Source organism: Anabrus simplex, chromosome 1 (genome assembly GCF_040414725.1).
Source record: "Anabrus simplex isolate iqAnaSimp1 chromosome 1, ASM4041472v1, whole genome shotgun sequence".
Classification (NCBI taxonomy): domain Eukaryota; kingdom Metazoa; phylum Arthropoda; class Insecta; order Orthoptera; family Tettigoniidae; genus Anabrus; species Anabrus simplex.
Window position 1 is genome coordinate 1,037,849,505 of NC_090265.1, and position 27,080 is coordinate 1,037,876,584.

The window sequence follows — 27,080 nt, forward strand, 5'->3', positions numbered from 1 at the left end:
AGATGGGAAATAAGTCGCTACAATATAGGCTATACACGCCGAGAAAAATGGTATTTTAGGGGAAGGCCTAACATTTAATTGACAAATATTTATTTTATTAGTGGTCGTATCTTCAAGAAAATTGGTATACAAAGTCGGGGAATAGGTCCCTATAATCTAGGCTATCAATAATGTTATTTGCACTGAGTGAAATGGTAGTTTAGGGGAAGGTCTAAAATGTTATCTATATATAAAATAAGTGTTTTGCCTGTGCATTGCTCAGAATTTGAAATTAATGATATTTCTGTATCTGTCATGTCCACAGTAACAAGAAAATGCATTTTTTACTTTTCCGTAATTTCTGTCTGTCTGTCTGTATGTATGTATATATGCACACGCATCGATAGAAAACGGCTGAAGAGAATTTAATGAAAATCGGTATGTAATGTCGGGTGATGAACCACTGCAATCTAGGCTACAAATTATTTTATTCACGTTGAGTGAAATGGTAGTTTAGGGGAAGGCCTGAAATGTAATTCTCAAATAAGTTATTTATGTTATTAGTGGTCGTATCAATAAATACTACATAACTAACATCACTTTAGTTATGCCGTAAGTTAACTTTAGTTATGTCGTAAGTTAGTAGTAGTTATGTAAGAAGTTATTAATTTTCCGATCACTTATGTCTTATACATTGTTACCGTACCGCATATAATCAGAGATATTCATGAATTTGGATTTTTGTTACTAAGTCCATATCAGCGCCGAGTCGCGAGAAAATGGGTAAACAGAATTTAGTGAAAATCGGTATGTAAAGTCTGAGAATAAGGAACTACAGTCTACGATATAAATAATTTTTTATGACGCCCTAATATCACAGAGTCAAAAGAAAACTAATGTGAAGGCCTGCAATATAGAAAGCTCATAAATTTTATCAACAATAACATTACATTGACCATTGTTTGTTTTGATGTGCTTTTTGTCTTCTGTTTCCACTCACCCCCGATGGATAGGATTACTGCAGCGTACTGAGTTTTTTTTTTAATTTGCTTGATGTCGCACGGACACAGGTAGGTCTTTTGGCGACGATGGGATAGGAAATAAATAGGGGTGTGAAGGAAGCGGCCTTGGCTTTCATTAAGGTACATTCTGGTGTGACTGGTGTGGAAATGGGAAACCACGGAATACCATCTTCAGGGATGCCGGCAGTGGGGTTCGAATCCACTATCTCCCGGATGCAAGCTCACAGCTGCGTGCCCCTAACCACACGGCCAACTCGCCTGGTCGTACCGACTGTAACAGCCTGCCTGTGTATTGGCGGGAAGTAGCTGGGGAGTAAGATAACTTTCTTCTTTAGCATGCCATTCCTCTGGTTCATACATTTTCTGATATTACTGGTACATAACACACTGGTACATCATACAGTAGTATTCGAGCTATTCAATCCCTACTCTGAGGCACTGATTGGAATGAGTAGTGTGCATATTTAACGGAATAATGACAGAGGAGTGCTCACGGCAGTCTGCGACCTGGTTATTCCAGCTCTGGAACTTTGGACTGTTGGATCGGCACCGCAGTACTGTTCGTTGAAAGTGAGAAAGTGTGCGGTTTTTCATTTGATCGAGTATTTTATATGATAACATTGCTTTCAATCGCTACATTCCTACTGACGTTTTTGTAATGACCTATGTTGAATTCAGTTAGGAAAACCACCAAATCAGTCTTTCTGAGAATCCCGTGGCGAAGCACGGGTACATCAGCTAGTATATAGATATTATCTGGAGATAAATACTGTGGGAAGACACACCTAGCATCCCTAGGAGTGGAATGGAGAGGGAATGACATGTCAGAATAATCTAAAACAACTTATATTGGTGTTGAATACATAGTTTTCAGGCTTGCTGAGATGAATAGTAACACACTGTGTGACATTTAGGCCCAAGTTCAGTCCAGGACCGCATAGTGAAGACTGGCCCACAGTGGCCTGGCATGTGTCGTTTCGCTGAAGCGATCCGTCACGTCATGAGCCAAACAGCACTGGACAGTGCTTCTGTAAGCCAGGTACAATGGTCTGGCTTAATTCGTGCTATTGATACATCATACTACTGTACTCATAATGAATTATGATGTCAAAGCCTTCATTCTAATAGCTGTTTAAAATGCAATTCATAAACGTACAATGTATACTTTTGATCCAACATGTCTTTCACTCCACTTTACAGTATGGAAAGGAGCAAGTTTGTGGGACAGTTTCATTTTACCAGTGCCTTTCTTTAACACATCAATCAAAATTCCTGGATTATCCCTGTGCCATCTTCTAATACGATCTCTTCAACCAGAAAGTGGTTCCTTAAAAGTTTGATGCAGTGAAGCATACCTTCTCTCAGTCCGCAGGATTAATAAAATATGTCTTCTGTGTTGATATTTCGAGTTCCTTCCACAGTGTCCTGCAGCCTCCTAAATCAGAAACAGCGGCTAATAGTTTAATTCCTGAAGATTCTACAGTGGTGATGATCTTGAAAAGTAATGATCAATTCATAACCTTATCAAAATCAAAATACACAGACTGTTTCCATTGAGCACACAGTCCTCTGATTAGTGCTACCTGAACTTTTAAATGGGGAAGCAAGAATTTGATCCATTCCAACATCATAAATAACCTTACCAGGTGAGTTGGCTGTGTGGTTAGGGGTGCGCAGCTGTGAGCTTGCATCTAGAAGATAGTGGGTTCAAACCCCACTGTCAGCATCCCTGAAGGTGGTTTTACACAGTTTTCCATTTTCACACCAGGCAAATGCTGGGGCTGTACCTTAATTAAGGCCTCGGCTGCTTCCTTCCCATTCCTAGCCCTTTCCTATCCTATCGTCGCCATAAGACCTATCTTATGTGCATTTCATCAAAGCTCAGGAGGTCCACTGTCGCTCACGTCCACAGAAATGACCTCCTCATTACTGTGCATGTATCCCCCGGGTGGTGCTAAGCGAGCAACAATAATCACGATGTGACTGAACTGCCTTAATCGACCTCTCGGTCAAAGATTAAGGAGAAAAGATGCCCGAATAAGTCCTTCTCAGGACCCTCAATTTCCTAAGATTGGACCATCAATACAAATTTACAAACTCAACGTAGAGAGTATAAGCAGAGCAAAGTGTGAATATTTATCCAAAAGCTTGAAGAATCATCAAATTGACTTCATCTTACTCCAAGAAACCCATGCTGAAGATGACTTACAGCTTTACAGCAGAGGAAGGTTCCCAGGGTTTAAGTTTGTGGTTACAAACAATCATCCCAAATATGGATTAGCAACCTATATAAGAGATAACATCAGCAACTACAAAGTCCTGCCATCAACTTCAGATGACAGTGTATTTACAGCAACAGTTAAGGTGGGTAACCTGACGATAATCAGCTTATACAAACCACTAGAATTCATCTGACCTTCTCCAATCCTCCCCCCCCCACTACAACAGCAAAGCATCATCGCTGGAGACTTCAAAAGCCATCATACTCTCTGGGGATATCAGGAGTGTGATGAAAATGGACAAAAACTTGTGGACTGGACGGAAACATAAAACCTCAAACTCGTTTATGATGCTAAAGATAAAGCAACTTTTATCTCTGCACTTTGGAATCATGGCTATACACCTGATCTGTGCTTCATTACTCAGTCTCCAAACGTTTCCAGTGAGGTGCGTTGCACAGTACTAGTCAGTTTCCCTCACAGCCAGCACCGGCCAGTAATTCTCCAGACAGGTCTGTTCATACCCATTATCTTTTCCTACCCGAGACCACGATGGAACTTCAACAAAGGAAATTGGACAGAATTTTGAAATCAGACTGACTCCAATATAAGATGGATAGAATCCACTTTCAACAACTACAGCAGATTTATTAGTATACTAAAAAGTGCGGCAAAATTATGCATACTAAGAGGTTACCGCAAAGAGTACATCCCTGGTTGGAATAAAGACAGAAAAAAGCTTCTCAAGGAATATGAAGACAATGGTGATCCTGCAACTGCGTCTGTCCTCCTACAATCACTGAATGAAAACAGATGAAACAAATGGCAAGAAACCGTAGAATCCTTGGAATATACTCACTCCAGCAGAAAGGCCTGGATCTGGAAACTGGATACAGCAAAAATACCATGAGTGAAAAATGTAACATAAACTTAGATGGTAAGGCCAAACACTACCTCCAAGTCAAGAAAGGAAAAACATAAGAGAAGTCAGACAACAGATGAATAACAGGAAAAGGTCAGTTCGACAATCATCTGAGTTCTCTGCCCCATTTCAACTAGAAGGGACTATAGAAGCTATGAAGTGCACGAAAGCTGGAAAAACAGCAAGTGTTAATGGCATTTATCCCAAATTTCTGTTACACTGTAGTCCAGCTACTGTCAGATGGTTGAACGCCTTCTTTTCTAACATTGTAGAAACAGGTTATCTGCCTCCACTATTCAAGAAAACCAAAATCATTGCTATACTAAAGCCAAACAAAGACCCTTCAAAAGTTGAATACTACCCGATTGCACTCTTTAGTGTCACATTCAAGCTGCTAGAGAGACTGATTCACAATAGAATCTCCTCAGCCATCAACAAGGTTGTCCCTATAGACCAAGCTGGATTTAGACCAGGAAGAGGATGTGAGGAACTGGTGCTAAGAATAGCAACTCATATCAAAAGTAGCTTTGAGAAGAAGTTGATAAGCATGGGTGTATTCTTAGATCTAACTGCTGCTTATGATACTGTTTGGCCTGACAAACTGCTGCTCAAATTCATTATTCATCCCTTGTCAGAAACTAACCACTCTAATAGGCAATATGCTGAGCAATAGGTATTTCCAAATGTTTTTAGAAAACTCTACAAGTACGGTATACAAAATAAATGACTGCTCCCACAGGGATCTGTGCCGGCACCACTCTTTTCTAATTTGTACACATACAATCTTTCAAATACCAAGTCCAAGAAATTTATTTACGCTATGATATTGCCTTGATAGTCCAGGATCAAAGCTTCCCCGAAGCTGAAGCAACATTAACATCAAATCTGAAGAGATGGGATGAATACTTCAAACATAATTCCCTTTGACTGAATCCTCAAAAGACTGTTGTATCAACTTTTCATCTGAGGAACAAACATGCAAATTACAGTCCTACAATCAGTTTCAGATATGAGATTCTCCAATACTGTAGTAACCCTAAATACCTGGGGGTGACCCTGGAGAAATCACTGACATACAAAATGTGTCTGAAGAACGTAGCAGCTAAAATTAAAACCCGGAACAACATATTACAGAAGTTAACAGGGACCACCTGGGGTGCCAATATAACATTCCTTAGATCCACAACTCTGGCTCTTACATACTCAGTTGCAGAATACTGCTGTTTTATATGGTTAAACAGTGCTCACACTAAAATAATTGACACGCAGCTCAATCAAGCAATGCGCCTCATCACAGGATGTATTTGATCTACTAACATGCACTGGCTATCGGTTCTAAGTAATATTCCCCCCCTAAGAAGATCTCAGTCATTGCTGAACACATGGAAGAAAATTGAAAATAACCCACTGTTGCCAATACATTCAGATTGTCCAGTATTATTACTGCAGCGATTAAAGTCCAGACAACATTGTGGCGAACAGCAATCAATCTGCATGACGATCACTTCAAAATACTAGATGCCTGGAACAATCAATGGCAGAACCAAAACTCCCTGACACATCATTACTTAATTAAAACTCCTTGGGAGCAGCCCGCAGGCTTACATTCACCTCGACAACAAAGGTGTGCACTGAGTAGGATAAGGACTGGCCAAGGAAGATGCGGAGCAATACTGAACAAGTGGCTCATTGTGACTGCGGTGAATAGCAGCAAAGTGCTTGAATGTCCCCTCAGAGCATATAGAGGCTCAATGAAAGATCTCCACAACCTAACACAAGAAGCTGTTGAGTGGATTAACCATCTGGACATAGTATTGTGAATATTTTTATGAACTTAAGAGTGTGTGTATATATATGTGTGTGTGTTTTTGTAGCCTATATATTTTGTAAATAGCTGATATTCCTCCTTTCATCATACGATAAATAAAATAAATCAAAGCTCAGAACACAAAGTTTGTCTGTCATGGGTAAATTTTTGCTACATTTTGAACCACCTTCAGTATGTTATCAAGAATACTGGGATAACAAGTAAACTTTGTGCACTACCTGCTTAAAATTTATGGTGAGAGCAAAGGAAATCCAAGCTTGTCCCAGAAGTTGTAGAGTTTAGGAGATAAGGCCCTTATCATTATTGAATATCCAGCTCCATGCGTAAATCTGTGGCTTGGTTCTAAAAGGGCCAATGTCATTTTTTTTATCGAAATTGAGATATTAACTGATATAAACGCGTTTTTTCCTGGCTTTCAACATGTTAAAAGGGCCAATGTCTCTGTTAAGTACTAAACGAAGAGTTAACGTTTAATTAAATAAGCCCTTGCCAATAATGTTAGATTACCAATAAAGATTAGAGACTTGGCAATTTTTAAAGAATACGATAGAAAAAATTAGCGTTTAATAAGGTGACTTCCACAAAGAAAGTATAAAGTTGTTTAAAGTTAGTTGTTGAACAAAATAATTGGAAAACTATAAGCAAAACTTCAAATGCTCATAGCTCAAAAACAGGTTTTTTGACATTGGCCCTTTTAGAACCAAGCCACAGAAATGTTTAGTGTGCTGGCCTTTGGTTTGGAGGGCCCTGGGTTAGATTCCCGGATGGAACAGGGATTTTAACCTCCATTGGTTAATTCCGATCGTTCAGGAGTTAGGTGTTGTGCCATCATCATTAGAATTCATTCTCACAGATACGCAGGTCGCTATTAGGCGACAACTCAGAAGACCTTCACCAGGCTTCTCCAGTGGCCACATGCCATTATTATTATTATTATTATTATTATTATTATTATTATTATTATTATCATCATCATCATCATTATTATTAAATAGGAAATGTCTTGGCTTGCCCATCGAGTCGTTTTTTCCACCAAGTGCCAGTGACTGCATAAGCGTAGGTGTTTTCTTCGTTTTTTCATTGAAAGACGCATACTTCTTGTTTTAATTATTTTGCCTTACTAATATACTTCCGAATGCTTTACAATTATTCCAGTTTTTATTGGTAATTCTTCTACAATGTTTTCTTTCTTCTTTCAAAACATTCAAGTTTGTTTTCAAAATGTTACCTGCTTTCTTTAAAGATTCACTTTCTTTGAGTAATTGATCGTAATAAATACAATGAGCACAGCCCTCATTTACTTCTTGAGTAGATATATTGGTGGACGTTTCTTCCATTTCTGAAATACTTCTTTGTGCTTACAGTTTCCAGTCTTACGAAGGCAACTAAACAAGTTTTTCTTCCTTTAAGTAATGGAAGTTGAATTTGAATTATTTATATCATGTTGTTCTGCATGACCTGGTAGTTTCAGAAATGAGGAGTTTAAAGACTTTCAGTGTGAATGAAGATTATATTATCAGCTAAGCCACATGGGCTCTCCAGGTTGTCACTGGAAAGATGTCTCTCAACTCTTGTGGTGAAACCTCTGCAGCATTCAAAACAATGTTCCCAGGCAGTAAAATTACTCAAAACTTTACGACGGGCAAGACTAAGACTTCCTATGTTATAAATCATGGATTAGACCCATATTGTAAAGAAAATTTGCAAAATGACTTAAGTCAGTGCTGTGACTACAGTATGTTGTTTGTTTTGATGAATTTTTAAACAAATTTATCCAAAGAGGACAAATGGACTTGTGTGTAAGGTTTTGGATAGTAAATCTTCAAAAAGTTGCAACAAGGTATTGGAACAGTGTATTTTTAGGCAGGGCAACTGCGGATCACTTATTAGATGGGTTTATACATGGACTCTCCTTACCTTTAGGAAATACTTTGCAAGTTTCAATGCATGGGCCGAATGTTAACCTCAGTTTTATTTTAAAACTTGAAAATAATCTGCAAGTGCTAAACCCTGAGGGCAAATCTCTTCTTGATATAGGCATACAGTGAATGGAGCCATGGATCTCCAAAATTGACTGGGACCTTTATAATTTTTTCAGGTCTCTGTACAATCTTTTTAAATATAGCCCTGCTCGACGTACTAAATATACAAACATAGAACAAGCACCACATCTCCTTCCAAGTTCACTGCGATAAGATGGTTGGAAAATGGACGCTGTGTTGATGAAGCTCTTAAAATATATGATCACATTCACAAATTTGTGAAAAAGCACACTGAGAAAAACAACAAAAACCTTCAATACCTTAGAGAATCTGTGCATAATCCACTGCTTAAGGCAAAATTAAGTACTTTTAGAAGTATTTTGTCAGATGTTGAACCTTTCCTCAGAAGATTTCAAAGTCCGAAACCTATGCTGCCTTACCTTTAATCTGAGTTCAGGAGCCCAGAACTCTTACCACCTGAGCTAGTCATACACTTTCTCTTTCACTTGCTTAATTTGCTTTTAAACATTTCCTGCTTTTATTTTGAAGAACTCATTACTATAACTGTATTCTTAAAAAGAGATATGAAGTGTATGATTTATTGCAATTGCCAAAAGTTCCAGAACTTACTTGTCATGTAGGACCTATCTGTCCTTCCTTTTGCTTGAAATTTATTTCCTTCTTTCTTTCTTTCTTTCTTTCTTTCTTTCTTTCTTTCTTTCTTTCTTTCTTTCTTCAGTAAGCAGTAAGGGAAAGGCAGTTTCCAAACATATTTTCAGCTTGTAGGCTGGTTGTATCTCAAGCTTACCCACATTAGGGAAACCCAGGAATTGCACAGGTGCACTAATAAGTCAAATAACATCAGCAGATATATATATTCGTTCTTTTTTGCTATTTGGCTTAAATCACACCAACTGCAGACAGGTCAAAAGGGTTAGGAGAGGTCTAGGACTGGAATGGAAGGAAGCAATTGTTGCCTTAATAAAGGTACAGCCACAGCATTTGCCTGGAGTGAAAATTGAGAAACCTCAAAAAACCATCTTCAAATCTGCTGACTGTGAGGTTCAAATCACCATCTCCCAAATGCAAGTTCACAGTGATGTGACCGAACTGTACAACCAATTCACTCAGTTTCTTATGATTCGTAATACCATGTGGGCATGATCATACACCGTTTGACTTCAACCAGAGGGCAACCCACTTACTTACCTGTATATGGATCTTCAGTTCTTCTACATAAGAACATAATCTAACCTCGTAAAAGACACTTCCCTTGTCTGATTGGTGCAGGTATAAGAAACTCTTTCGGGTGAAATACTTGTATATTTACATCATAAAGATGGCATATTGTCATAACAGGAATACACATTGAAATAAATGAATACAAAAAGATAAACATAATTTACTACATTAAATATTAGATTATTTACATTTTAAGGAATATGTGTTGTAATAACAACAACAACAACAACAACAACAACAACAACAACAACAAAAGTATGCAATACATATAATTGACAACATTAAGAACCATTCTATGGTCACTGGATTGCAAACTGGGTGGTATAAACAAACAAACATAATAAACTTGTATTTCTAGTATAATTATACTCAGCTTTTCAGTGCAAGTACTCTGCTTCATAAGAATCTAGTTCTTGAGAGTGTACCTTTTAGCTGAGAATTTGTTCATGTTATGGAGGTGGTGTAGCATAAACTGACATTTTGAACAGTCTCAGAGTAGACTGATTCTCAGTTGTGCTATGACTAAAGAAGAATTAGTGATATCTGACTGGTAGCATGTAGGAGCACCTTTCGCTCTGATGATGGTAGTGATGCAGGGTAACAGTGGCTCAAACAAGACACTGGAAACATTGGGAAGCCATCTTGGTCCACAACTACTGCACAGCCTCCCATAATGCACAGAGATTTGTTGGAACAATAATCAGGGTGTGCATATCCCTCTCGATGGCACCCTAGTTGTCCTCAACAGGATTTAAATCGGACGACCTTGGGTGGTAAGCAAGCATCCTTGTGCCCATGGGGTGTTAACTCGCCAATGCCCACCAAATGATACACTTAAGAAAATGGAAATTGCAACACCATGAAGGCATTGGTCGTTTGTATTGATTTTCAAGATATAGAACGATGACATGCAGGTATGTAAACGATCAAAGTTTCAGACCCATTGGATTGTTGCTACAGGTCCCCCCACATGATTTGGTCGCGGAGAAATCAACTCCAGTAGATGGACTCTGGTATAGCGTAGTTGACTTGCAGTCTGTGCAATGAAGTGTTCCCCGTCAAACATGCCTCGACGACAGAGAAGAGCACGCTATCAACAACTGTCGCCGTTTGAGAGGGCTCGGATAATTGGGCTGGGTGAGGCTGGATTATCGCTAAGGACTGCGCTGAACGTGTTGGCCGACAGGCATTTACGGTACAACGTGTATGGCAGCAGTGGTCAAATGAAGGTACCCACACTCGTAGACCTGGCACAGGCCCAGCGCGACAGACAACTGTGAGAGAGGATCGCAGCATCATTCGGATGGCCCGGCTGGAACCCCATGCAACAGCAGCGCAAATTCGAGCAGCTGTGGCACCCCACGTTAGACAACAAACAGTTGGTAATGGCCTGCGTGCAGCTGGCTTACGAGCCCGTGTCCCTGCAGAAGGTGTTCCATTGACCCCACAACAGCAACATGTAAGGCTGGCCTGGTGTCGAGAAAGATCGACGTGCGTCGACAAATGGCATAGGGTCGTCTTTAATGATGAATTGCGCTTCTGTCTTGCCCGCAGTGATCGCCGGAATTGTGTGTGCCGACATACCGGGGAGAGGGGTCGCCCAGATCTTATTGTCGAGAGGCACACAGGGCCAACACCAAGCATTATGGTCTGGGGAGCTATTGGCTTTAATGTGAAATCACAATTAGTGCTTGTTAAGGGCACTATGACTGCTCGACAGTACGTTGATAGGGTACTCAATCGAGTAGTTGTCCCTATGATGGCGAACATTGCTAATGGGATGTTTCAGCAGGACAATGTCCAGGTTCACACTGCACGCATCTCCAGAGAAGCTCTCCACGACATCACAACTTTAGAATGGCCCGCCAGATCCCCAGACCTCAGTCCTATTGAGCATGTGTGGGACATGATGGGTCGACAACTGGCCAACTGACCTCAGCCACCCCACAACTCTGGAACAACTGACCCGTGCAGTGCAGCAAGCATGGGCCACAATTCCTCAGGAAGCGATCCAGGGCCTTACTGACTCCATGCCTCGATGAATTCATCAATGTATTGCAGCTCGTGGTGGGCACATCCTGTATTGATTGTTGTCCAAACTTGCGGTCAGAGGGACCTGAAAGTGTAATCATCGAATCACAACCAAACAGTCGTCCTGCATGTTCAATTGCAGCAATGTAGCACTACTTCTTCTGGGTGTTGCAATTTCCATTTTCTTCAGTGTATATCATATGCACAACAAGTTTTTCAAATTACATTACATACCTGTTACCTTAAGTGCTTTGTAATTGTTAAAGCCATTATTTAGTGTATCAGGGTCATCAATATCAGAGAATGAATATGTGAAATAAGGTAAAATAGGTCCACCTATTCAATACATAGGGATCTGCATTTTTCGTTTTATTTTTTGGTGGAAATCGGGGTTATTCTTTTAGAATTTTGCGTTATTTTTAATCATGTTAGTATTTTATTTTGGGATTTTAAAGGTACATTTTCATGTAAATAAATTATTGAAGAACAATATGTAGTTTTATTTAAAGACACACACACATTTTTATCATTCAGTTATCACTGAAAAAGGCATAATATGGAAGAAAAATACATATATATATATATATATATTTTTTTTTTCTAACTGTCAAAGGAGAAAATTTTCACTTTCCTGTTGCAAGTAAGTCGCTCAAAACTCCTGAGTAGCAAGAAGAGAAACGTTAACAGTCAACATTAGCACATGGTTACCGCACTGATTGGAGAGTTCTGCCACTAAACTCAGGATGACTGTCAAGCAAACTAATCAAAACTTTCACAATATTTATTTTTCCATCTCGCAATTTGATTGGTTTGTTCTTGAAGTTCACTGTACCCTTTTGTGATCACTGAATCATTCTCATTTTTAAAGAATGGAATACATTTTACTTTTTCCACTTGTGCTGAATCAACATTTCTGTTAATGATAAATACTGGACTAAACACTTATGCATATAAAATTTTTAAAGTTGACATATGCATGTTATTGTCTCATTTTGTTTTATTTTTGCATAATTAATCTGTCCAATTTTTGTTATGTATAGGTAACAGTTTCCCAAGCATTTTTGGGAATATTTTTAAAAAGTCTGTGTTATTGCAAACGCAAAAAACACAGGTCCCTATCAATATATAAACATTAATGTCAAATATAACTATATTTTGTAAAAGAAAGGAATAAGAGGATGAACCGCTGTTATTTAGAAGTGAAAATGAAAAGAGATATATTACATGAGACTTACCCTCCTCACATAGGTTCAGGAGTATCTTTCACCAACGGTACAGTGTACCACAATGATTACTAAGTCAAATCGGAGACTGGCGATAGGATTTCATGATGTCGGAGGAGTGTAGAAGGGGAAGCAATAAGTGGATGTAGGGGTGGTGAGAGGCAGGTAGGAGTAATGTTACTTCTGTTCAAACTAAATTTGTGTTTGTTATAAATAGGAATGATTATATCAAATAAAATATTAGGATTTTAAGATATTTCATTTAACTAGTAATTAGGACTGAAATATTATTCCAAGTGGATAAAGCAGTTTTTGAGAATACTGAGCAGAATGCCTTTTTCTGCGATGTTCAAGATTTCTATGTCTTGATTAATGGATGTGAACTGATGGTTGGAATCAAACATATGTTGGCTCATCGCAGAAAAACGGTTGTATTTGCTAGCATTACTATGTTCTAAAGAATTCGTAGTAAAATTTCTGCCTGTCTGACCAACATACGTTGTATCACGTTTATTACACTTAAATTTATAGACTCCAGAATTGAGAAATCTATTATGAGAGTTGATTAAATGTGTGTTATAAAATATGGAAGAATTGTTGTTACTAGTTTTAAAGTCTATATTCAGATTATGTTTCTTAAAATTGTTACATAATTTCTCAATTCTTCAACATTTTAAAAAGTAGAATTATTTTATTCAAGCCAAATATTCAATAACAAATACCATAAAGTCATGCAATAATGTATCAAAATTCAATCATACCATTCTATCCACTCTGTAGTTAATGTCCCCTAGCATCCCCATAGTTGACACAATAGACATTATTAGCAACAATAAGACATTTAGCAAATTATGCAAACCTGAAGAATTGTTAACTCTTTTAAAATTGGTCCTACACAACAATTATTTTAATTTCAATAACATATCTATCCGCAAAACAGGTTGCCAATAAGTTTTCTGGCTTCAGGGATTTTAGCAGAGAATCTTAAACATGACAGAATTGTTAATAATAATGTTAAGTTTAGTAACATATGCTATTGGGCCAGATATGTTGATGACCTAGTTCTACTAATGCGGCTGCCGCTCTTGTAAATGTCTTAGGTCCACACATTAAGTTTACTCTGGAGTTGGAAACACACTAATCTTTGAATTTTTTATAGGTAACCATTTCTAGACACTCGAATCACTTGTTCTATAATATCTACACAAATTGCTAATACTATTCAGCAAGACCCCTTCCATCCACATTCACACAAAAAAGCCCCTTATTAGAGATTGGTACATAGAGTTTTCACCATCCCCTTATCCAAATTATATCTTAAAAAAGAATAGAACACTTCATGTAATAGCTAAAAATTACAGATACCAAAGATACCCATCTCTGTGGCCTCCATTATCTGTCTACAGGAATCTCATTTGACCTGGACATGACACAACTATGAGAAGATATCGTCTCTATTCTAAAGACTGAGTAGCTCTGGATGGCACGGCAACTGGGGCGTTTGTATCCTAGTCCACTCTGACATATTCAGTTGTACATAAACATAATGGAAAAATACCGCAAGTTTAACCTTTTAACTTTTATTATTTTCGTATGAACATTGAAACTTCAATAAATACAATAACAGTGTTTGGAAAAATCAAGAATCAAACGAGAATTAACCAAACCTTCCAATTTAATTGGCATATTTACTGTGATTTGGACATCGATATTATGTTATTAAAGTCTAGTCCATTAATGACACATTTTAATTGTCAAATTATCGTGTTTACTTTTTAAGTAGTGACGACATTTCATCAATATTATGTAATTAACGTCTAGTCCATTAATGAGACATTTTTATTGTCAAATTTTTCCTTGTTTACTCTTTAAGTGTGACAACATTTTACTGTGTAAACTATTTTTAATGTGCAAATTTACTGTAAATAGGACTTAATGAATGACTTAACCTCGAGACAATCGTATAAAAGATGGCTGAAGATGCTCGATACAGCGAGCGAAACATGTACCAATTAATGTTTGTATTGTAATGTCCCTTCAGGACAATAAACATTTTATGTATTGAATTGGTGTGGATAATAAATACAAGAATTGTAGATACTAATAGTAGTTCAATACGGGTAAAAACATAAAACTGGTCTTACGCAATACCTACCTTAGACGAATTAGAGACTTAACCCTTTGACACTCAGCCTATATGCAGGGGTTTGCTCGAAGACACTCAAACTAATTTTTGTGATTTTCCAAAGCAAATCACAAAAATTCAACACATAAACAGTTTAACACACACTCAAATAAAATAAATCACACTAATACAGGAAACTATGAGCATTTCAGAAATTAATATACCTAAGACGTATTGTTATTGGTAAAGCCCAAAAAAATATTAAATTTTGAAAATCAATTTTAAAAAATAAATTATCGTTTTCAATGACAGAAAAATCAGACATTATTGCATCTTCCTTCTTTACTCTTAGACGTGAAAGAAAGAACATTTAATTCCGAATAATTTGATATCAATATGATGTATGTGCTGCAATTCACTCATGAAGCATGGCACAAAGTTATTCACTGTACATGTAACAGTCATCAATGTCAGATCCTCGCGGTCCGATGCACGGTGAGCAGCTGCGACTGTGTCATTTCCCACATAATGGGAATCACTTTTGGCAAAAGAAGGTCATTATTACTGTCTAAATCATCTGAAAATTCAAGGATATCGGCCTCGTTCAGCCTTGAATATGGCCTAGCCATTACGATAAAAAGATGACGCAAGCACGTGCAACAACGGAGTTATGAGAAGGAGTAAAATTGTAGTTTACGAAGTACATCGAACACACGATATACCAAAGAAACTAAATAAACATTAAACAAAACTCGTAGCAAGATCAACTTGTTGTATTCATAAGCCAACCAAAATAGATCCACGAAATAACAACTTCAAATAACCACAACATAAACATTCACGGTCAACACATTTCATTTGTCGAAAATAAAAATATTTTATAGGGCTGGTGGATATATCTGTTGAGTAAAACACAAATTCAATGCTTTAAGGTACCGTCACGATCAACTCTTACGATTTAACAGCCACGCAAATGACCAAAATCCGTAAATAGGACAGAGCCGATGTATCGGCGCCGTGAGCTTTCTCGCCATAACCTCTCGCGGCGATAGATCGGCGCGCTGAGTGCGAAAGGGTTAAGAGCACAGGGCTACAAGATCTTTTTACAGATGAAACCTGGTGCGGACAGAACTATACTATGAAATATTTTTTTTTTTTTTTTTTTTTTTTTGCTAGGGGCTTTACGTCGCACCGACACAGATAGGTCTTATGGCGACGATGGGATAGGAAAGGCCTAGGAGTTGGAAGGAAGCGGCCGTGGCCTTAATTAAGGTACAGCCCTAGCATTTGCCTGGTGTGAAAATGGGAAACCACGGAAAACCATCTTCAGGGCTGCCGATAGTGGGATTCGAACCTACTATCTCCCAGATGCAAGCTCACAGCCGCGCGCCTCTACGCGCACGGCCAACTCGCCCGGTGCTATGAAATATGGGTGGCAAGAAAACATGGTTGAAGCTTTAGAAAACAACGTTGACAACTATAATCTGTATGGAGGGTACATTCAGCAAATTTATGGATGGCGAGGAGGGTTCAAAACACCGTCTGGAGCTAGGAAACGCAGCATAATTTTTTACATCGGAAGTGAAGGAGGATTTCTTGACGGTGTAGAACTTTGTTCTATTGGCAAGAAAGGAAGTGGTGATTACCACAATGAGATGAACTCGACTCATTATGAAGAATGGTTCACGAAAGTCCTGAGTTTATTGCCTCAAAGGTCGGCTGTCGTTATAGATCAAGCTCCATATCATACGATGGTCGATCCTTCATCTAAAAACCCGAACATGTCATGGCTAAAACCTGAAATTATACCTTGGATAACATCAAAGAATATTTCACTACCACCTGGAGAAGACGATTATAACAAATTAACTAAATCTGAGCTGATTGTCCTTGCCAAGCCTTATTTTCAAACACCGGTAAAGAAGCTGGAACAGCTGACTAAACAACTTCAACCAGATGTACAGCTTGTCTGGTTACCAGTGGCCCATTGCGAGCTTAATCCAATCGAGCTCATTTGGGCTTACGCAAAGGGGAAAATAGCAAAAACAAGTAAGGCTAACACATTAGATAATGGTAGAGGTATGAAAGCAATTAACGCTTTATGCCGAGAAGCCTTATGTACCGTGACCCCTGAACTCTGGAAACATTGTATTAAACACGCTAAGAAAAAAGAAAAAGATGGACTGTCTGAAAATGTCCCTTATTTTGAGCCAGTCATAATCAACATGAATGACAGCAGCACCGATTCATCGGAACACACTGATTTTTCAGACGAAGAAAATTGATAGAATTAAATATTGTACTTATATGTAAATAATAATGCAAATAACTCTTGTAAAAATTGTGCAGTGTGACATTTCTAAATTAGGAAGTCAACCATTTTTAAACCTGCCATTGAAGGTCCAAAGCGCTTATGAGAAAAGGTGATAGGAAGTGGAATTTATAAGAGGAAATAAAATTAAAGTTTGAAAGTAAACAAAAACCTTTGTTCATTTCACACGTGATTACTATTGAATGCGGAACACTGCACCTGATTTCACCACCCGGCCTGCTGATAATCGCACGGTCCAGCGTTCACAAAACCTCCTTTCAATATTATACTTCATAAATTCGGTACCACACTGTATGGTTACAATTGTTGTAGTTTCTGATAACCATGACTGAGTGCTTCAAAACAAGCCCAAGTTTGCTGCTGTACGTTTTTTTATCCTGGGCTGAGAAAGAGTTTCTTTAGAAAAATGATAAGAACTTTTTTCAGGGTGTTTGAAAAAAATTGTAACTTGAGTATTACACTACAAATACATGTGGTTATAACATATAAAATTTCATTACCATCAGACAAGTAGTTTTCCTTGTATATATTCCTAAGTGAGCGCTTCCTAGATAAGAAACAAAAAACCCGGGCAATATTTATTACAACCACAAATAAAAAATATTTAATGAATGTTGAAAACAATGTGTCTTATATACGCTAATGTAGAATTAAACAAGGAAAATATTGGTATAATTCGCATAGCACTAGGCCCATTGGTTTGTTTGTAATTAAAGCCTAAACTTGAGTGTCCATAATAAAAAATCCTTCAGTATTATCGTCAGAATCCTACGTTGGCCAACCATATTACTTTTATGACGTGTCTGCGCGCTAAGGCCCGGTTTTTTGATTCGAGAAAGTAAGAAAGCTAGGTGAGAAAAGTATGTGTCTTCTATGATGATACATACTCCATCATCACAAGTGTGGACAAAACTCTGCCGTATTGTATTAATGGAGATGTAGTTATGATTCCTTCGGTCATCGCAGATCACATTGTGTCACATTTCACAGATACGTCCAGCTCTGGGTGATATGACCATGCTTTCCTGCCTATTAAGTGTGAAGTGGAGGCACACCATCTCTCCTTTGCCTCTAGTGCTTCACATTTCTGTAATGTGCCTTTCACGCAGTCGTTCCATTGCTGTATGTAGATGATTTAGCTCCAGTATGAAAGACAGTTACAGCAAGCTACTAGCCGAGTTGACAGATGGGCTCTGCAATATGGTTATTGATTTTCACCAGCAAAAACCTCAGTTGTACACTGTCGATGTTGGCTTGTGCATCCTGAACCAGAGCTCTGCTTGTGAAACAGTGTTTAACCAGTGGTACACACCTGCAGGTTCCTGGATCTCCATTTTGGTAAGAGACTAACTTGGCAGCCCCACCTCTGTCAGTTGAAGGTAGCCTGCACGAAGAGACTTAACGTGCTAAAGTTTCTCAGCGGCACCTTGCTGGAGGTTGACTGTGCAGTGTTGATACGTTTTTACACGGCTACAGTACTTTGCCGACTTGGCTATGGTGGTACCGGTATAATTGGTCCGTTATTGGATATCATAAATTTTCCAGCTAACTCATTCCTGGTTGCCAGCGTTTCACCCCAGTGTGCTAAGTTGGGCTCATCAGTTGGTAAATAGCACACCTACCAAGACGCATGGTTAGTGCATACTGTGGAGGCCACTGCATAGGCTGCTTCGAGCCACCGGCAGTGCCAATGCACTATTAGAGACTTTGTCTCGTTTAAAAAAATTGATGCCTGCCTGGCCATCAGATGATATAGACATTGATTCCATAGGGAACCTGAAATATTTGTCCCGAATGAGTAAATTTATACTACCAATATAATTGGTGGTCTTCCTTATGTTTCAGCATCAAGATCTAGGCTTAACCTTTTAGACAGTGTTCACCATAATGGAGTACGCTGGCAATGGAAGCTTTCCGTACTACGCCAGTCCCTGCCTACTCACTGCAGCGGGAGGTCCACCTTTACAAATGAGGCAGCAGTTACTCTTCATTTACACTGCCAAAATTCATGAAATACTGCTATATCCAAGTTATCAGTGCACCTTTAGTACATGACTCTCTTCTCCAAACCATCATTGAAGGTAAAGTACTGGGAAAGAGACCCACGGGACGACCAAGTATGTCGTACATCAGGAACTCTGTCGGTTAACTGGCATGTGGTTCATATAGCAACACGAAAAGGCTAGCAGAAAATCATCAGGTGTGGCTACAGCAACAAGGCATTGCCTTTAGTAGATGATGATGATGACCACCAGAGGTACCAAAACCGGCCAAATGCTACACGGCCGGTTGGGATTCGAATTGGTAGCTTGTAAAAAGATATAAATTTTATAATGATTGATCCATATTGAACTGTGATTACAATAGTATTTAAATATTTTATTATTAAGGTCCACCTTTTCAGTACAAACTGTACAATGTTTCACATTACATTTACATTCAGGGACTAGTTTCGACCTAGCTGTAAGTCATCATCACAAATATATCGAAGAAAATAGACAATGTATAGACGGGTTAGATCCTACCATTCACTTCGAGAGGGACCTGCAAGAAGCCCAGGATGTTAAGCTGGAAAAACAAGCAATTTATCACCATGTCTGCCTTATCTATCACTTAAATATAATATTCCTCTTGATCAATGGGTTGTCAGAGGCCTCTTGTTTGGATCCAGAGGTACCCTGTCGAAGAACACATCCACTAACCTTCAAAATTTAAAAATTCCTTTTTACGACATAGAGAAAATCTTATTATAGATCATAAGAGATTCTCTGCAAATTACAGTTTCATTTATACTTGAAATCATAATCTCCTTATGATGAATTTTCCAGAAAAGATATGATTTCATTATTATAATTACATACTGTAAGTTATGTATTCTAGAACTTTATGGTCACCTTCACTGAAGGACGGATGGTTTAATTGTTTTAATAATTCTTACTATTAGCTGATTAGGAAAAAAAAAACTTTGTCATACACATTCAGCAGCACAATGTATCAAATTGCAAAATTTTTATCAAGAAACTGGATATCATTTGCTTGTGAAAGGGCTTCTAAGACTTAGAAGACATGCAGATCTTGCAAAGCTTTTGCTTAAGAAGTATCCTAATTTGATTATTTTGCACTCAAGGGATCATCAAAATAGCAGTGAATGATGAAGTATGAGAAAAGTTAACATGCAGTAATTTTCTGTCAAACTATATTCTGTTAACAGCACATCCCCAGAAAACAAGGCTGAATTGGAAGGTGTTGCCCTACAACTGAATATTCAATCTAATACAATAGGGCAAGAGTTAGAACCGACTCATTGGGTATCAAGTCTGTAGACCCTAACCACGTAGGAAAGGAGAGGCCCCAGTATTCTTGACTCAAAAGAAAACTAAACATGGGACTTCTGTTAGATGCTATAAATGAACTTGAACACTTATCTTTAAAACTGCAAGAAAGAAAAGTTAATAATAATGTTATTTGCTTTACGTCCCACTAACTACTTTTACGGTCTTCGGAGATGACGAGGTGCTGGAATTTAGTCCCACAGGAGTTCTTTTACGTGCCAGTAAATCTACCGACACGAGGCTGTCGTATCTGAGCACCTTCAAATACCACCGGACTGAGCCAGGATCGAACCTGCCAAGTTGGGGTTAGAAGGCCAGCGCCTTAACCGTCTGAGCCACTCAGCCTGGCAAAGAAAAGTTAGGGTACTTTAAATGAAAAACACTGTTTAATTTATCTTAAATATCATGTATTTCAATCTGTTGCAAAAAATCCAGGGTGAACAGCAGTTAATAAATTAACATTTAAGGGAGATAGCAAGATTTCTTTCAGAAGCTAAGTGACAACATAAATACTTGGATGTTCACTAATAGAGCCTCACATGAGTCGCTGAAAGTTCACATATGTTGACAAACCAGAGAAGATATACTTCGCAGCTTGAAAACATGAAAATAATGGATAAATCTAAGTGGATAAAATGTCAAGAGGGGTGGCCTCACATTCCATTTCCTAATGGGACATACCCAAATGTCTCAGTTGAGAACGAATATCACTGGCTGGAACCTTGTAAGGTAACGGGGCCAATGCGACAGCCTCCCTGGCGGCCCTAACAGCTAAATAATTTCTCACTATACTCATGTGACTTGTGAGCCACAAAAATGTGTTTTTGGTGTTAGAAGTCCAACAACTGGCCAGCAGGTCCTGGATCTGCTGCACCAGAGGGTGCCACAGGAAACATGCATCAATAGATTGTAGCAAACTCAAGGAGTTACTACACAGCAGAAAGTGCCGACATTCACTGGACAGCACGTACCGCACACCTTCAAAGATAGCATAGAGCTCTGCTATGTACAGCTGCTATGAACAGACTACAGGTTTCCGGTAGAGGGAAAAAAGCAACTCTCATTATCAACAACGAACATACAGCCTACTTTCATTTCTGCCCTTGAATCATTCGTGTAAATAACTACTGAACCTGGATACTGGCTAACAACAGACAGGAAGAGCTTCATATATGGAGAGGTACGTATTCACTTCTGGGCTGGTGTGCAGATCCAAGATGATTTCAGGTCGTCGTATTAACCACAGAGATCGTCTGCGAAGACAAAGAACTGAAGGTACATCAAACATTTTGTAACGGCTATCCAAGTGTATACCAACTGACTGTGTTGCTCGTGGATACAACAGACTGTTTCCATTGTAGAATATGCAGGGATAGCTTGGGTGAAGTAGCATCTGTCACAAATTTGCAGCATACGACAATAGCGCTTGTTTGCGCCTCAGGTGTAGAAGTGGTACACCAGATTCAGTGAGCAGACTAGCAATGGGGCTTATACAGAAAGCTCCCGTTGCCAACCTAACTCCGCTGTGGTGGATGCTATTGTTTAATACGCACGCTTTGCCTGGCTAATTTATATGCTCCACTGTCATAGTCTAACCTGGATAAAATACGTGCCTTATAAAAGCACCGTGTGGTCAGCCTTCCAAGTAGTGCCACCAAGAAACTTCAAAATATTCAGCTTCTTAGTGCATTTGACTTTTAACTCAAGCACATACACCTCCCAAATTAATTTGCTATCGAAAAGGAGCCGAAGAAATCGGTAAGTGTCAACTACTGGAAGAGTGACACCCCTCCCATTAAATACAGCTCAGGATGGGGATGAAGAGCGCGCTTCTGGCAGAAGTGAACAACAGAGATCTTTGCAGTTGAAAACCAATAGCCATGTTGTAAGGTCCAATTCTCTACTCCACTAATAGCTTGCTGTAATTGCCCCTCTGTGAATGACACATTTTGTGAGCTATAATGCATAGCAAAGTCATCCACATATAGTAACAGTACGACTGCTGAACCAGTACCAGCCACAATACCGTTTATGGCAATCGTGAACAGAGTGACACTGAGAATCGATCACTGTGGGATTCCAATTTTCTTGAACATGGTATTCATGGTATTGTGAATATGCCCTCCCTACTCGGATGCAGAATAAATGAAGGAACAAAAAGCTCACGATAAAAACCGGCAAGTTACCTAGGAATTTCCAATGATGCAGGACAGAAAGGATGCCATATTGCCATGTGGTGTCACAGACCTTCTCTAAATTGAAGGAAACAGTCACCAAATGCCGTTTTCAGAGAAATGCGTCCTGGATTGAAATCTCCAGGTGTACCAAGTACTCAGTAGTGGACCGGGCAGCTCGGAAACCACATTGGTACTTGGGCAAAAGTCGTCTTTTCTCCAACACCACACACGTCGTCAGTTCACCATCCTCTCAAATAATTTACAGACAGTAAAACAAATAGGACTGTAACTTCCTGCATACTTAGAATTTTTGTAAGACTTGAGGAGAAGAATTACTATTCCATCTCACCACTGTGACGGAAACTCACCCACTATACACATTCGGATGAACACCCCAAGAAGATATAAGAAGCTATCCTCACTGAGGTGTTTTAACATCTGGTTATCCACATTATATGGTCTGGGAGCCATGTCCTTGCAAAGCAACAGGCACTGCAGAGTTCCCACTCCATAAAGGGCACATTACAATACTCTGAAGCGTGAGTGGCAAAACAAAGATGATAGCATTTTGCCTTCCACTTCAGAACTGATCTTCATGGGTTTCTTTGTGCATGACTTCAACATTAAAAAAAATATATAAGTGCGAATCTTATCAAGGTAAGTAATTATTTTCTCTGTTTATGGATTTTGTGTTCATTATTTTGATTTGATTTCACTCTTCATTTCCTTGCTTCTGTTCACTTGGCATTTAGCGTATTAAATATTATTTCTTGAGTATGATCCTTCCTTCTATTTTTGATGTTCAATACTTATTGCTGTTAATCTCCGTTTAATGTATGCAGTTGTTAAAAATTATTCCAGTTATAGCAGTTTCAATATAAAATTTAATGCTCATGTTCTACATTCTGATCATTGCAACTGACTTCACTGGATCTATGGGGTTAGGGTCTTTACTCCTACAACAATATTTGCATCATCTGCAATGGACAGCCTGCCACTCCTTGGTTCATTCTGAACCTTGTTGTATCCTTTTCGAAAATTTTTTCAATGCATTATAGTCATATGAAAGGCAGATGTCTTAATCATGAATTTGCTAAACAGATTTGCTATGAAAGATAGGAATATTATTATAATGGAACAAATCTCCATTTTGTACATGGTGTCAATTCATTTGCAATTCTCCCAATTTTCTGTCAATTTTTCTTTCTTATAACACTTTACAAAGAGGGACATTTTAATTGATACTGTGTATTTGCAATAATACTCAGCTACCTTGTTTGCCTTAACAATTTCTTAGTAGAAAATAAAAGATTTTGATTACTCTACATTCTGTCAGTACAGGTAAAGCTTTACTTGAAACAATTTTTTTATTAATTTTACTTTTATAGTTGTCTCATTATGCATGCAATGACTAATGCATAGCTTGCACATCATTTAATTGAAAATCTACTGTGATTTGATAACACCAAAGTGTCAAAGAAACTGTCAATATAATGAAGGACTTACTTGTTCGGTTTCTGCCATATCTTGTTGCATTAGTAATGTAGAGTCCTCTTTAATTTCATCACTAACAGCAATCACTGGACTACTGAAAATCAATACATGCTGAATTAGTCAGGCCCTCCCATAACCTTCATATGAAAAAAGCATTTAATAACAAAGTGCTAGAATTTACATACAATGAATTGGAAGAGAATGAGGGCTTGTTCCTTGGAAGGACTGTGGTTGGTGAGTGTCCACCTCCTCCATCTTTTCTTTCAATTTCATTAACATATAAATGACCTATAGATGATATCTGTTTTTCTGGTGAAGAAACTTCTTGAATACATTCTTTATCATTCTCAAATGGATCACCATCCTGAGTACTATTCAGGGCTAAATCTGACCATGCAATACTTGATAAACCTAGAACAAAAGGTAAAGTAAGAAGATTAATTTAAAAGAAATGATCATTAGCCCCCCCACTGTTTTCTTTCTAGTCTGAAAGCCAATAGATATTAGTTCAGTACAACTGGTCGGTCAATGTATCTCAAAATTGCTTCATCAATATTCAACGTTATATATACCTTTTGTAATTAGATCTAAAATACATTTTTGATGATACTTGATTACCAACTAAGCCTTAAATGGGATGAAGATTGCTCTATTCCATTCTGTAAGTAATAGAAATGGAACACACAAGTGTACAAGTATAAATCATCATAGACAGGATGCCAGGTATACGAATTTGTACACACAAGAGGAGAAATCCACCAACAGCCTAAAGTGGGCATAGTGAGCAATGGAAGAGAATGAGAAAGACAAAGATTATAATACAAAAAGATAAGGACAAGCTCCATCTCTCTTCACACTGCAGTCTTCATAAGTGGCTATGCCTCCATCAATTTCATTTCATCTGGGTCTCTCCTGAATCCCTGACTTGTTTGTTTCTGCTTATATGTCTCATCATGAGAGTGGGCATCCACACTCATAAGAGGGGGTCATCCTTGAGGCAGAAACTGTGTTTATATTGTGTTCCTTCCCTTCTACCACCTGAATGAACATTTTTTCTTTTGCCTCTTATCGTATTCAGAAAGACGCACACATGAGATGCTGTCAATTGTGTACAGTTTTATTTACAAATTATATACACATTATACACACTAATGAACTACCATCCTGAACTCGACTAAATTGAAGGAGGAGCAGAAGAAGAAGAAGACTGCCACATTAGCATGTCAACCAACTACCAACACAACAAAATCACAACATGAGTTCACACACATGACTAGCGACTTTCACTAGCAACTCAACTCAACTCAACTTAACTCAACTCTGTCTCTTTATATACCTTGCATGGCCAGGCTTCTAGAAAAGCATCACACAACATGCTTTCTCGTATTTTCTTGAATCTCCAATAACCTATGTACAAATGGATACAACATTCTATAAAACTCTAGTGACAAAGGTGCATCCTTCTATACTATCACCCAGTGTTGCACAACATTACATTGGATATATACATCATATTTACATGTAATAATAAATTATATACTACTAATTACGTGTCCTTACATTAATTAAAGTCGTATGAATATATATACAGCAGATGTATCGTGACATAACCTCAAATGTTTTGTTACACAATACAGATCATACAACACTCAAATAATAAACGATATGACTATGATATATACCAAATGAAGTCCATACTGACAACCAGTCAAACATAACTACGTAGATGATGATAATAATAATAATAATAATAATAATAATAATAACAACAATAATAACAACACCTACTAATCAAACTCGATATTTTCACCATTTGCCCATGGATTTAGAGAATTGTTTCCAAGTTATACCAGTCCATTACACACTTCCATCACTCTCCCTTTACTTATAAATACTGGACTTTCTCATTATCCTACAGTGACCTACCATTCTGTTTATCCTATCTGAATATACCAAATGTTAAACTATAGTTTTTTTTATCTTAGATCTAAATTTATACCCGTAAATTTCCCCCAGGGAAATCGGAAACTCTTTAACGATGGAAGTATTAACACTTATAGCAGTGAAGTCTGGTATTCCTACATTGGTTATCAATTTTTACAAACACATCATATGAAACAAAACTAGCTGAATGTAACATAAAGGCTTTTCAGTCTGTCAAACACACAAGTTCAATATAAATATTACACTATAACATACCTGTAAAAAAAACACACTATTAAACATGGAATAAAAATCTACACTATTAAACAAAGAATGATTCTATCAAGTCACACTCAATATTTGGAAATATTTATGTTTACTTCTGTCCAAACACCTAGGAATTTGAAGGTTGGAACTTATCTTAATGAAGTCCTGCTTTTGTCTCCACTCCAATATACACTGTAAGATGTTTGAAAAACCGTTGCTCTTTCATGGATCGGAAAGAAAATTAAATTTGCTCACATAAAAATAAAAGTAAAACAATAAACAAATTTTAAAAGAAAAGATCTCACTTAAAGAAGATATGCTGATTAAAAACAGAGCAGAACTAATTAAAGAACTAAATAAACTTAAAGTAACGGAGAGTACACAAATTATATACTTTGACATCACCAACGTGTACACCAATGTACCAATAGATGAATCCATTAAAATTATAGAAAACCATCTAAAGGAAAGCACTTCACTACAAGAAACAATTAACCTTCTTAGAACAGCATTACGCCAAAATTGCTTGATATTCAATAAAAAAAAAAATCTACTTTTAAAAAGAAGGGTTAGCCATGGGCTCACCATTATCAGATATAATAACAAATGTTTTTCCAAATAACTTTGAAAACATTTTCTTAACTTAACTGGCCAACATTCTAAAGGAATCTTACACTGGAGCAGATATGTAGATAATGTATATATGATAATGATGCCACAAATGTGCAACAGTTATTTAACACACTAAATTCTTTATACAAGTCAATCAAGTTCACAATGGAACCAGAACCTAACAAGAAAATAAACATTTTAGACATCACAATCAGTATGAATAATGACAATTCTTGTCATATAAAGTATACAGAAAGCTTACTCAGACGTCACACACTACTGATAATGAATCGAACCACCCTTATGCCTGTTGCTCACGGTAAAATTTTCTGTCAAATTTATTGTACAATAATTTAATTTTATAAAATTT

General features: G+C 37.8%; 1 protein-coding gene across 6 annotated transcripts in view; it reads right to left on the minus strand.

Annotated features, from left to right (window-relative positions):
- The window catches only part of LOC136875853 (protein bric-a-brac 2), a 229,647-nt gene that overhangs the window by 98,258 nt on the left and 104,309 nt on the right, over positions 1-27,080 (minus strand). For all 6 annotated transcript variants that reach the window (XM_068228272.1, XM_068228266.1, XM_067149491.2 and 3 more), the window contains 2 exons: positions 24,094-24,319; positions 23,921-24,002 (listed from right to left, as the gene is read on the minus strand). In XM_068228272.1, coding sequence (XP_068084373.1) covers positions 23,921-24,002; positions 24,094-24,319 — 308 coding nt within the window. The remainder of the gene's footprint in view (positions 1-23,920; positions 24,003-24,093; positions 24,320-27,080) is intronic.